This window comes from Thermobia domestica, chromosome 12, assembly GCF_964235325.1.
Source record: "Thermobia domestica chromosome 12, izTheDome1.hap1.1, whole genome shotgun sequence".
NCBI classification, from domain to species: Eukaryota; Metazoa; Arthropoda; class Insecta; order Zygentoma; family Lepismatidae; genus Thermobia; species Thermobia domestica.
The window spans coordinates 75,737,962-75,751,069 of record NC_137465.1 but is presented as its reverse complement, the minus strand read 5'-3'; the positions used below and the strand labels follow the sequence as shown (position 1 = coordinate 75,751,069).

Sequence of the window (13,108 nt, the reverse complement as noted above, 5' to 3'; positions counted from 1 at the left end):
CGGAAAAGACTTTTCGTCATATTCTACGGTTTGGTATCTACTTATGTTATTTGTTGTTGAATTGCCACTTCAGACCACCCATCTCAGGCATTTTCCTCTGTAGTGCAGACAGACATTTCAAACAACAACAAAAAACTGAATGACCAAATCGTACGTGAAGAATCAATGGTGATGCTTCTATATCAAGTGGCGAAGCGGGGATACATCCACGGTGGTCAACTCCAAAATTTCAAATGGAAATTGGTAGCAATTTCGATTTCTTTGTAAGTATTATTGAAATAGAAAGTACTTTAACGGGAAACACTCTTCTTTAAATTCTGCGGTTTGGGATCTACGTCTGTTATTTGCTGTTGAATTGCTACTATCAGGCCACCCGGCACAGCCATTTTTCTCTGTTCGTAGTGCACGTAGACACTTCAGAAAAGGATTCAAACTGGAGCAATAGTGTGCGTTGTGTATGCTGACATCTGCATTACTCTTGAAGGTCGCTTCATCCGTCCACAGAATGTCCCGGTAGAAATATGGGTTTCCCGGCACTCATCCACTGACAAAACTCTAAACGGATATGTAAAGCTTGTTCTCGGAGTTCCTGATTCAGATGTACATGGTCAAGATGGAGCACGTTGTTGAGCAGAATTCTCCAAGCCGTGATGTTGCTTATCGCAGCATCCCTGGCGAATCGTGTTTTCGAGATTTGGGGAACCACATGGACTGCAGCAAGGATGCCGGGAGACCGTTTATCCTTACCACGACGCCTGATCTGCTGACGTCTTTTGTGTTGAGGAGGGACATGCCCAGTCCTCTGCACACCACGTGTGAGAGACGAAATGCTTTCCTCGACTGCCCAGCACGATTGGGAAACCGTTGACAATATAGCCACGCAGCCTCGCGATAATTCTGCCGACTTCCCTCAATACTATTAACATATCAAAAGCTACGATATTCGAAAACATCGTTTGAGTTCTCTCAAGCTCACGAAATAATAGGCAATAGGAGCCGTAATCAACAAACATTCAACACTATATTTCTACTACAAACAACAAATATTCAACTGTTCTATATCAGAATTTTTTCCCGTTTTCTTTCCTTATTCTACTTTGTCAGATGACACTTCATTAATGTATTTTTCGCTACTAATAACCATCATACAAAAATTTCTCCATTTTTACTCCTTTTTGCAGCTTCGTTTCCTTTTGACCCCCGTCTTCACCTGTATCTCATTCTTATGTGGAGGTGTAGCTTTGGCGCAAGACCCTTTGAACTATTTACATGTAAAATTCAATTTTTTCTATGGATAGGCATGTTTATAAGGAACAAATATCTGCATGCGACAGAATGAAATACAAAGTAATACTCTTTATTATAGGTTTACAAATGTAGTGTTCCTAGTCTAAAATGACTACAAGTGGTTTGCGTCGGATATAATTAGTGAGTGTATATGAAAGATGGCACTATTATATGTTATTTTCCACTGGCAGCATATTTTTGCACAATGTAAAAACCCTGTATTTTATGTGTTCAAGTGCAACGTTACTAGAAAATAAACCATTACAAGTGCTATTGAAATTCGTACCATTGACAAAACCCATTGCTTTCCATCTTGGCTTGCGCACATATCTCCGACTGCTGACAGACTTGTTCCTTTCGGACGCACTGCCGTGCTAGCGTACGGGCCCACCAGCTTTATTCTTCCCAGACGCGAGTGGATAGCATTCTTGTTTTAATGCCCACCTAACACCTTTTGATTTGAGTTTTTGGACTTATTCATCCCTGTATTTTATCTATGCCAAGTGAGACATTTTCGTGTCGCCAAGGGAAACCTTTTAGGGGACAATAAGAAGGAAATTAGTAAAAAAGAATTACAAGTTTTAACAATTGTTTCTAGTGGTACGCCAAAAGTAAACTTGTACGCATTCCTTTTCTTTCTCTCTTCTTCACCTGTGTCTCAACGGTTTGCTTTAATTCTTCAAACTTCTATCCATCATCTTTTTATATCAATTCTTTAAACTTATCCTCTACATCTTTTTTCTTGACTAATTCCTCTATATCTTCGCCTTCTCTTTTATTTTTACACATCCTTATTGTTCCACTATCTACATTTCTGAATTGTTTTCTTTTGTTTCTTTCTTTCCTAACTTTATTTTCTATTCTCACCTGTTTACCATATTTGTTTTGGACTTCTATTATTTGAATTCTTTCCTTCTATTATTGTTGACCTTGTAGGTATTCCCTGACTCATACTAAGGTATTCCGTTTCTACTACCTGTTTGTCGGTGTGTCGGTGTGTCTACAGACCTGATTCCTCTGTTATCGATTTTCTGGTTCAGATTCTACTGTTTAACCCCTGAATTTCGTTTTACCAATTAAATTCGATTAATTACTAGTGAACATATTTTCTCCTCTGTATTGGCTACCGGAATGGAGCTTAACATAAAATCTCCACTGAACTAAAATTTCGTTCATCTTCTACATTCGTATTTGCTTCTGTCATCTAATTCTTCTGTAATTCAGTAAGGATGAAGATCTTGTCTTCCTTCTGGATATCTTCATCAGGTAACTCAATGATTCTTCTTAAGTACCTATTTGTATACCTTTTGGACAATAGTGTGCAAGATGATTATATTCGTTGCAATTTCTACATTGTGCGCTCCTAGCTGAACATTGATATCTAAAATGTTTTCCACATGCTAAACAACCATATTGATAACATCCATATTTTCCTGTGATTGTTTCAGAACGAAATCTATTGATTTTATGTAGTTTGTCTTGATAGATATTTGTATCTTTCATTGATCTGTTGCGACATTCACTTGTAGCGAGAAAAAAATGCTTTTGTACACTGGTTTATAAATTCAGAAGGCATAGATATAGCAAATCATGTAGCATTACTGGAAAGGGAAGTAACCATGTTTTGTGAATTTTATTCAAGAGTGGAAGAAGTGAATCTAGCTGCTCTCACTGTATTATTGATCTTCATTTGGGCCTAATTATCTGTTCTATACTAGCAGCCTGTGCTGAATGGATACAAAATCATTGAAAACATGGTTTTCCCTGCATCAGGATTCGTAAAACTCGTAGTGCCGTAACAAGACGGAAGGGTGGTGTAAGGGAGCACTGCCTCCCCCAATTTCAGGAGGGGACTTGACTGGTGTCCAACTTTTTGTTTTGCACAAATTAGTACCTAACTCAAGAGTGCTAAGCATTTTCCGAAAGTAAACCTGGAAATATAAACATGTGAATATTAGTTCACATTTTTAGGGGAAAGGAGGTAGCCCCAGACATTTTAACAAATTGAACTGCCTCTTGGTAAAAATATGTAAAATTGACCCGAAATAAGCCTGAAATATGGAATGTGAACTTTATTAACAAACTGAACATATCGACATAAATGCTAAAATAATGAAATAAACAAATGGCAATACGGATCGCTAAATTTCACATATTTGGAATATTGGCGAGCACTAACGAACACGTAAGATGTTTGAAAAACATCATATTCTACACCTAGAAGGAACAATAAGAAAACCTATCCACGAAGCTAACAGTGGTAGCGTATAATGGATATCTGTTGTCTCAATTGAGGTGCAGTTTCATGAACCCAGCCATCGCAGGATTCACACTGCACCCAGCATTCATTGAACGTTTCACCACAAATTATACATTTAGTGGGGCTTTCTTGTTAATATTTTCTCGTTGTCTGTGTAGTGGTTCATTAGCTTCTTGTGACCTTACTTTGCTACTTAATTTGCTAAAATCACTTTTTCTTTCAATTTGCCTCTTATATGGAATCGCGCTTTACTCAGTTCTTCTGGTGCGTGACGCTAAATGTCTCTTGCGATTTTCCGTCCATAATTATAACTGTTCACTAATGGAGAGCTCTTTACTAGTTGATGGACGAGTAGATTCTGATTTCTCGGTCATATGTGGAGAACATGGATTCGCTGCAGACGACAAACAAGAAGTATTCCCATTTTCCTTAACCCCTAATGAAGTTGTACATTGTGGGTCTTTAGAGGTAGATCTAGTGTATCATCTTGCAACACGAATCAAGTTTGCGGAGAGATAGTCGGGTTTGTAAATATCTGAGGGTTCAGTGAATATATTCCGGTGCACACAAATCTATTGAGAGCAATATCCATGCGACACACGTTTCAATATGCCTCTGGAACAAGTTTGAAGCCGTAAATTAATTTGAAATAAATAATTGCTAGCTTATTTTCAGATCGGTGTTATGGTTGCAACGACAGTAGCAACTAGAGATGCAAAAAAGCCGGCTTTTTTGAATCTATGGTTTTTTTCACATAAACAGCCGGCTTTTTTGAAAAAAAATGAGAATTTTGGAAATTTTGGCTTTTTTCATTTTCATGATTTTTCTATCTAAATAGCTTTCTTATAGTATATTCTATAATTAGATAAGAATTCCATGACCTAAATGCCATATTTCGCTCTGAAATTCACCATCAAGATGGATGAAGCATATGTTTTACGAATTAAAGCTAACATGAAGAATGTAGTATTTGAGGGCAATTTTATAGGCTATTTAACTTTATTTTAACTTTTGAGTTATCAACATTTTTTTCTTCTCTAAATCATTTTAGTTTGGCATCCGTGTTTCATTTCTAAGAGCTTAGTACTCTAGCTTCTAGCGCAAAAGTTAAACTTATGTTTTTCTATATATCCGTCAAAGCGTACGTTTTTCAATATATCCGTCAAACCGTACTTCCACATTTCTGTTATACTGTAGCTGTGAAACGATTTAGCAATAATTTTCCGGATACAATCTTGAATACTAATTTATACAAATAATCAGTAGCGGATTGAGAAAAGTACTTTGGGAGGGGTTTCTCTGATTGTTTCGTTTTCTAAAATGTCCTAATTTTATTTGGGAGGAGCTTGAAGTTTATGAGTACAGGCATAATATTTCGTTTCGTTGATATATTTAGCGATAATCTTCCGAATAAACCTTGAAGATCATTTTATACTGAGAATCAGTGGCGGATTTGGAAGAGTATTTTGGGAGGGGATTTTCTTACTAATGTTTAGTTTTTCTAAACATTCGTAATTTTTATTTGACGGGAGCTTAAAGTTTATGAGTAAAGGCATAACTAATAGATATTTCTTTTGTTTTAGACATTCCGTAATTTTGGAGAACAGGCTTCAGTCCGAAAGAACACCCCTCTAACCTTCGCAAAACAGTCACTGCTGGTAATTAGTAATAATAACGCAAGGAAGTCGGCCAACTCACAGTACACGCACTATTTCTACTTCACAGATAGAATGAAGAAAAGCTTTGTCAGAATGCTCGAATGCTGGGTTGAATCCCGAACTTCCCGATAGAAGCGCAAAAGCTCCACTCGGTCATGTTTGTTGTGCAGTTGTATTTATCTTAACTTAAATATATTCCATAGTCCTTTTTTTTGGTGGTGGTGGGGTGGGGAGAGTTCCGTCTTGATATGAAGGGTGTGAGCCAAGAACTGGTAACCAACCAATTTTCAATTGCTGAGTTATGCAGCAGATAGACAGCAACGCATACCGCTTCGTTCAGTCCTTCATGTATAGTATTATGTGAAAAATCAACTTTCCGACTTTCAAAATGCATTGTGCAGCAGAAAATCTCTAATTTCTTAAAATAGTAAAATTGTGGGTTACCATGTTCTTGCCTCACACCCTTCATATGTTGAATCACTCTTGTTAAAAATTCAAAAAAACTTGATGACTGAGTAAACCGTAATGGTGGTTATAGAAAACTATAGCATTTCAAGAATATACAGAACCAAAAGCTCTAGCTGTGCAGCCTTTAAGTGTATCATATAAATCTAAGTATTTCTCTTATGTTTTATTTCATTTTATTTTGTTCCAAAAAGAGGGTATGGAATATTTTGAAGTAAAAATACTACATAGAATTTTGCTAGTTGTTTGTGTATTTTTTAAAAAGAAGTATTTACTTTTAGGGTTGGCTGGTTTACACCAGCTGTTTTTTCTTTTTCTTAAATAAACAACTGGTTGAAACCAAAAAAATAAAAAGAACGGAAAATGCGAATCGTGTGAACTTCATGGTGATGTTTCCACACGTCAAACAATCTGCATTAGTTTTATTTCCTTTTCACCTTTTAATCAAGGTGTCTCATGTTCAATTCTCGGTTGAACCACAACCCTTCTTTCATGCGTAAACAAAGTAGCGGTTCGGATGTAACTTTAAGCGAAAGTCTTCTCCTTGATAACCTCGGTATTACGTAAGCATGTTAAGCCTGAACATACGGAACGAAACTAAATTGTATATTTCTGCATGCCTGAATGCCTGTTATTTTATAAAGAAGCCAAGGTTGCTTATATATATATGTAGAAATTGGCATAATTTATCGATTGCCTACGTAGCTTCCAACATTAGCTTGGATTGGACTTTCAATGATATGTACGTACTAAATTTGTAATTTAATACCTCAGTTTTAGCGTATTGATACGTTGACCTTTAAATTTTACATGCAAAGCAATAACAGGATTTTTCCATTATTGTTTTACATTTAGAGTAATGACGGGATTTTCCCGATGGCTAGGGCGGGAGTTTCCCAATTTAAGAAATTTAGTGATCGGACTTCTTTAAGCTTATGCGACCTCTTCCAGCATAACCCTGTTGTTGCATAATAACACCAAGGCGAAACAAACTTATTTCCGTCAATATGTAATATAAATACATAGAGCAAAATATCTAAACCCAAAAAACCTGATTTAAGCCAAAAAAGCCCAGTTTAAACTTCCCCTCAAAAACGGGTTTTTGGCATTTTCAAAAACAACCATGGTTCTTCCCAACCCTGCTTACTTTTATATATAGGAGGTTTAAAAAATTCTTATTATATACATTGGTTAATCCTTTGGAATTCATAATGTAAATATATTGAGAAGTAAAATTGTTTGAAATATCTTTTCTAAATTCATGGTTTATTTTCGAGGTTTTATATTATTATCGGCATCAGCCACTAATTAAATGATTTTTTGTGTTATAGAGAAGCGAAACAAAATCTGCTTTATTAATTTAAAGCAGAATTTTGAAAAAAAAAAAGCCCAAAATTTCCCAAGCAAAAAAGCGAAGCAGAAAAAACGGTTTTTTTTCCAAAAAAGCCGTTTTTTTTCGAGGCCTTGCATCTCTATATTATAATAATAATTATTATTAATGAATAGGATGTTGCAATTAGGTTTTGTTCCATGAATTTGGGAAGTCAACTACGAAATCTCAGAGGTAGTTATATAATGCTTATATGAATCATTTAGTAGCATTTAGTTTCGCAATAGTTCGTAAGGGCAGTGAGTCTTTGAAGCAAGCCGGTAGGACAGAAAACCGAGAGAACAATGGTGCATATGTAGAAGCCAGGGATCAAGTTTTGTTGGACACTAATTTTGGATTCCAATGGTCTCGACATTCTCTCATTAAATTAACAGTTGAATCCCTTGGGAGCAAATATATGGATTTCATGGAGAGACCGAAGTAAATATATATATATATATATATATATATATATATATATATATATATATATATATATATATATATATATATATGTAAGAGTATTGTAAATATGTGATGACAGACGGATAAAAAAAGTTGTCAAAAAAGTGAATGCACAGATTATTGCTAACCATTCGCATTAAAATTGAAAACATTGCGTATTAGAATAAGCTATGCTTTGTTTCATAGTTACTACGGATAAAATAGAAAAATAGATAAATTGATTCGATTAGACAAATAAATTATAATATTCCAGAGCAACAGAAGTTTTAAGTGATGCAAGATTACGACGTTCAATAGTATATTAGTCATATTATATGAACTAATAGTATATTAGTTCAATAGTATAATAGTATATTTGTGTGTTGTTGCTAAGTATTAATGCAAGTAACATGATAATGTCTTAACGTTTTAAAATCCCTCCCTTGTCAATTTTAAACTTACTGCCTGTTTCGTTTTATTGTTTTATATTATATCTTGTTTTGCAGTATTCTTGCCGTTTAGTACTTCATTTTCGACGTTATAACAAAAATATTAAATTCGATGGTACGAATAGTTGAGTAACGTCCCTTTCAGCAGTGAGGCTATATGAGACGGGACCTACTGATTAAAATGGAATCCGAATCACATGAGCTCCCGCCGGGAACCCGGGTCTTTCACCTGGTATGAATAATGTATCTTGTTTCGGTGTTTCTTGTAGGCATATAATATTATTCTCCCGCTGGCTTTGTAGCTGGCACGTGTCTCTTTGGTCACATTGTCTCATGGAAGCAATTATAAAATCTGAACTATTATAGTTGTTCGGATTCCACCTTGAACTATAGGTCTCTGTCTCATACAACCTCGGTGCAGAAAGAAACAATAACCTTCATCAAACACACAAACAGATATAACCCTACTTTAGTCTCGCCATTCCATTTCAAAATGAAATGAAATCTTACAGTTTAACGTCCCACGATTATGCCCGTTAGGTTACGGGAGGCGATGACTAAGGCAAGTGAATGGTGATGGAATAATTAGTGGAATGAGAATGTGGAAGGAAATGGGAGTACTTCGAGAAAACCCATGGAAACAATGTCCACCACAAACTAACTTCCCCGGGGGATTGAATCAATGCGCTATTCCATTCGAAATGAAATGAAATGAAATTTCTAGTTTTACATCCCTTGGTTATACTCTATAGCTTATAATAGACGTGTGATTAATGAGAGTGAATGATTAAATAATTGGTGCAAAGGAAATGTGGAAGGAAATTGGAGGACCCAAGAAAGTCAACAGCATTAATCCATGTGTTTCATTTGTTACAAAGTTAACTAGTGTTTAAAGCAATTGCTCTAATTGCATTGCTCAAATTTACTCACTGAACTCGCATTTTACACATTTTACACACAATATCTTTGTTTGTTTGTTAGTGTCTTCGTTTGTTACATTTACTCGTTTTGCAAATGCCCAGTTGGTTTGGGTGCTCACTTGTACGTACCCAGTCAAGGTCGAGATACTGCATTCTGGTGCCTCTGGAAATGTAGCTTTATCGATGACGCAACTTTTGGGAGCTTATCAGGAAAATAGCTCCATTAATAAAGCAGATATGAATGCATACTCGGTTTTCCTATGGCCCAGCTCGCATACGCCTTTTGTAGGGTAGACAAACAGGTGTGTGTATCAGAGAGAAGGGTTTGTACAACCAGTAATTACATATTGTATTTAATTATTCTGCTTCTCAGTCAGCCTCTCTTATTATTCATTCAAGTGGTTGGTGTTCGTGAGCTTCAAATTCATTTTTCGCTCATATTTTGTGTTGAACTTTGTTAAGACAGTACATTTCCCTGTATTATTTTGTGCATTCTCTTTGGGTAATGGAGTAATAATGAAATTTCTTATTGTAAGAAACTATAAATAAATAATATAATGTAAAGAAAATATAAATAAAATAATTTAACAATGAAATTGCCATTCTAAGAAAATACAGGTAAAAATAAAAATTAAAGTTTAGTTAATTCGAATTTTTCGTTTTTTCAGTGCCCGATGTGTGTAATCAAGATATCATAAAATCCTTGAAATGGATGATGCAAAAAGACCTATTGAAACAAGATATATTCTTAATTGGGCCTCCAGGCCCTCGTCGCAGAAGTGTTGCCATGCAATATCTAGAGCTATTAGGACGAGAAGTGGAATATGTTTCATTGTCTCGAGATACAACTGAATCGGATTTAAAACAAAGGAGAGAGATTAAAGGTGGCAGTGTTCATTACCTAGATCAGGTATGGCATGTATGCATGTTGAATTTCTTCATGTTGAATGAATATTTTAAATAATTTCTTTAAAGTGTTTTAGTGTTGCCATCGACTATCTATATTGATAATGCATTGCACATAAAATCCATTTTATGTTATATTGTATTGTGATATGAAACATTACAATTTTGAGTTTGTTGTGTGTTTCTTGAGTTTCTTATATGCTTGTTATTATTTGTATTTATCATTAATTTCGTTATCTTTTTACAAATCAATCGACCTATTCAATATTTGAAATTCTAGTGTATACCAACCATAGCTAACGCCGGACTTGGAAACTGATTGTATCTATGCAGTCAAAACTACAAGTTTTAAAAAAATCAATTCGATATTCAACGTAAAAGTTGTAAAGTAATTTTAAAAATCTATACACCAATTGTAGATTCTTGAGATCGGCGCGCGAGCCTAAGGATATTCTCTGCATGATTTTTGGTTGAAAGCTAGGAACTATCGTTGATTAATATGTTTGAGGTTTATGTGGGTATGCACGACGTCTCCTAGATGAGGATGGTGTAATCCATTCTAAAATTGGTTTTGTGGTTATCTTATTATAAAGAATTCAAAAAATATTGAACGTTATAATTCCGACATATTCTAACATTGACATAAAGAGTAACGGAAGTTAGTTAAAGTCGAATATTTAGATTTTTTCAATTTTCAATGTCATTAATACTTCTTTATCATTGTTACTTAAAAATTATTTTTAGTGTGCATCTTGTTTGATGTAGATATACAATATGAACTATTGAAATCTTGAAGTTGCGTTCCCAGTGTTCAATCTCCATCGGTTGACTCAGCGGAATCAGGTGAAACCGATATCGTCGGCAATGGACTAGGACGCTAGCACTGGTAGGCCTGCCAGAGGCCGCTTTACAGCCACTCGTAGATCTGGGAGGGTGTTACCTTGTCCTCATTGTGGAAAGTTTTATGTGCATGCAAGAGGATTAGCCATTCTTATAGGTAAAAAGCATCTGGTCATAAATGCAGAGAAGGATTGTAATCATATCAATAATAGCAGCTCCTCTGATAAATACTAGCATCACTAATTGCAATGGCAGCAAACGGGTATAACGTCGTCTAACTTTGGTAAACTTTTGACCTCATTAAGATCCTCTACACACATTCTAACTGTCCTTCGTGGTGTTCAAACTGAGGTTGCCAATGCACTTCCGAGTTGTTACAACAAGTAGCTATCTCAAATGGAAAAAAAGAATGGATCAACTTGTTTATACTTTCCATTTATAGCACGAACTGCTCCCAAACGATCCGAAAATATAAAGAATCTTACCGTGTGTAGTCCTGGCCTCCCACCATCACGTAGTTCTTCCAAAACAATTTCAGTTGTTTATAATTCCTTTGCCCCCATTTGCTCCGCAGTAGCTCCGTTCGCTCCCTTACCGTTCCCGAGAAAATGGAACATTAAAGTGGGGAGGCAGAACGTCGTCCCAGCCCCCACCAAACTAAAAATAATCACTGCGGGAAACGGATAGTGGTATTCGTTTGTACTTCGTTTGCTCCCATTTATTCCGCAGCAGCTCCGTTTGCTCCCCTACCGTTCCCGAGAAAGTGGAACTTTAAACAGAGGGACCAGAAAAAAGTGGTCCCAGACCCTCGAATAAAAAATAAACAGAGAGGAACAGATGGTCGCATTCGTTTGACTTCGTTTGTTCCCATTTGCTCCGCATTAGCTCCGTTTGCTCCCTTAACCCTTCCAGACTAAATGGAACATTAAAATGGGGGCAAAACAACGTCGTTCCTGTCCCCCCCCCCAACTAAAAGTAATTGCAGAGGGGAACGGATGGTGGCATTCGTTTGTACTTTGTTTGCTCCCATTTGCTCCGCAGTTTCTCAGTTAGCTCCCCTACCGTTTCTGGGAAAATATAAATTTAAAGGGCGTAAGAACAACATGGTCCCAGTCCCTCCACCCAATAACAGAGAGGGACGGATGGTGATATTCGTTTGTACTTCGTATGCTCCCATTTTGTTTCGCAGTTTGTACGTTTGCTCCTCTACCGTTCCGGAGAAAATTGAACTTTAAACTGAGGAGCGACAAAAAAGTGGTCCCAGACCCTCGAATTAAAAACAATCACAGAGAGGAACAGATGGTCGTATTCGTTTGACTTCGTTTGTTCCCACTTGCTCCGCATTAGCTCCGTTTGCTCCCTTACCGTTCCAGACTAAATGGAACATTAAAATGGGGGCAAAACAACGTCGTTCCTGTCCCCCACCAACTAAAACTAATCGCAGAGGGGAACGGATGGTGGCATTCGTTTGTACTTTGTTTCCTCCCATTTGCTCCGCAGTTTCTCCGTTTGCTCCCCTACCGTTTCTGGGAAAATATAAATTTAAAGGGCGTAAGAACAACATGGTCCCAGTCCCTCCACCCAATAACAGAGAGGGACGGATGGTGTTATTCGTTTGTACTTCGTTTGCTCCCATTTTGTTTCGCAGTTTGTACGTTTGCTCCTCTACCGTTCCGGAGAAAATTGAACTTTAAACTGAGGGGCGACAAAAAGTGGACTCAGACCCTCGAATTAAAAACAATCACAGAGAGGAACACATGTTCGCATTCTTTTGTACTTCGTTTGCTCCCATTTGCTCCGCAGTTTCTCCGTTTGCTCCCCTACTGTTCCCGAGAAAATATAAAGTGGGGGTGCAGAACAACATGATCCCCGTCCCCACCCAATAGCAGAGAGGAACAAAAGTGTGGAGCCACAACAACTTATAAGCAACATACAGATCAAGGCAGGATCAAATCTGACTCAAACTTCGCCCAGAGGACACATAATAGAAAAGAAGAAAAATGCCAAATTTTCGCTGCCCCGATCCAGAAACACCGGAGATATGCTCCGCAACATAACGCAACCACGCGACAATATGATATAAGGTAAACGAAGCAAGATACCCATTTATGTCGAAAACGAAAAGGATGGGCAGCATCAAAATGATATCAAGATATTTGATATGCTATAACACTGACTTGGCAGCCATCTTCAAAACCGCGATCTTGGATATAGCGTAGGTATTGAAATGGGAAGCGGGATGTGTGATATATCAATATAAGGTAAAATGCAAAAGGAAAACCAATTATGTAACCGCAAAAAACATATTTATACTGGTGTGGAGGGGACGAAGTGTGGAAGACTCGGGCAAAACAAACGTCTATTCGAAGGACAGAATAATAGGGCAAGACCCCCCACGACAATGATACGCGACAAGTAACTGTAACAGTGTCTGTGCATGGAAGTACATCCGCCTTGACAGATTATGCCTTTCGAGGATATTGTGATTTGGTTTGTAACAGTGGAAACCA

General features: G+C 36.9%; 1 protein-coding gene across 3 annotated transcripts in view; it reads left to right on the top strand.

Moving 5' to 3' along the window:
- Window positions 1-13,108, top strand: part of c12.2 (von Willebrand factor A domain-containing protein c12.2) — a 1,756,568-nt gene that overhangs the window by 390,700 nt on the left and 1,352,760 nt on the right. For all 3 annotated transcript variants that reach the window (XM_081733805.1, XM_081733806.1, XM_081733807.1), the window contains exon 4: window positions 9,521-9,762. In XM_081733805.1, the coding sequence (XP_081589931.1) occupies window positions 9,521-9,762 (242 nt within the window). The remainder of the gene's footprint in view (window positions 1-9,520; window positions 9,763-13,108) is intronic.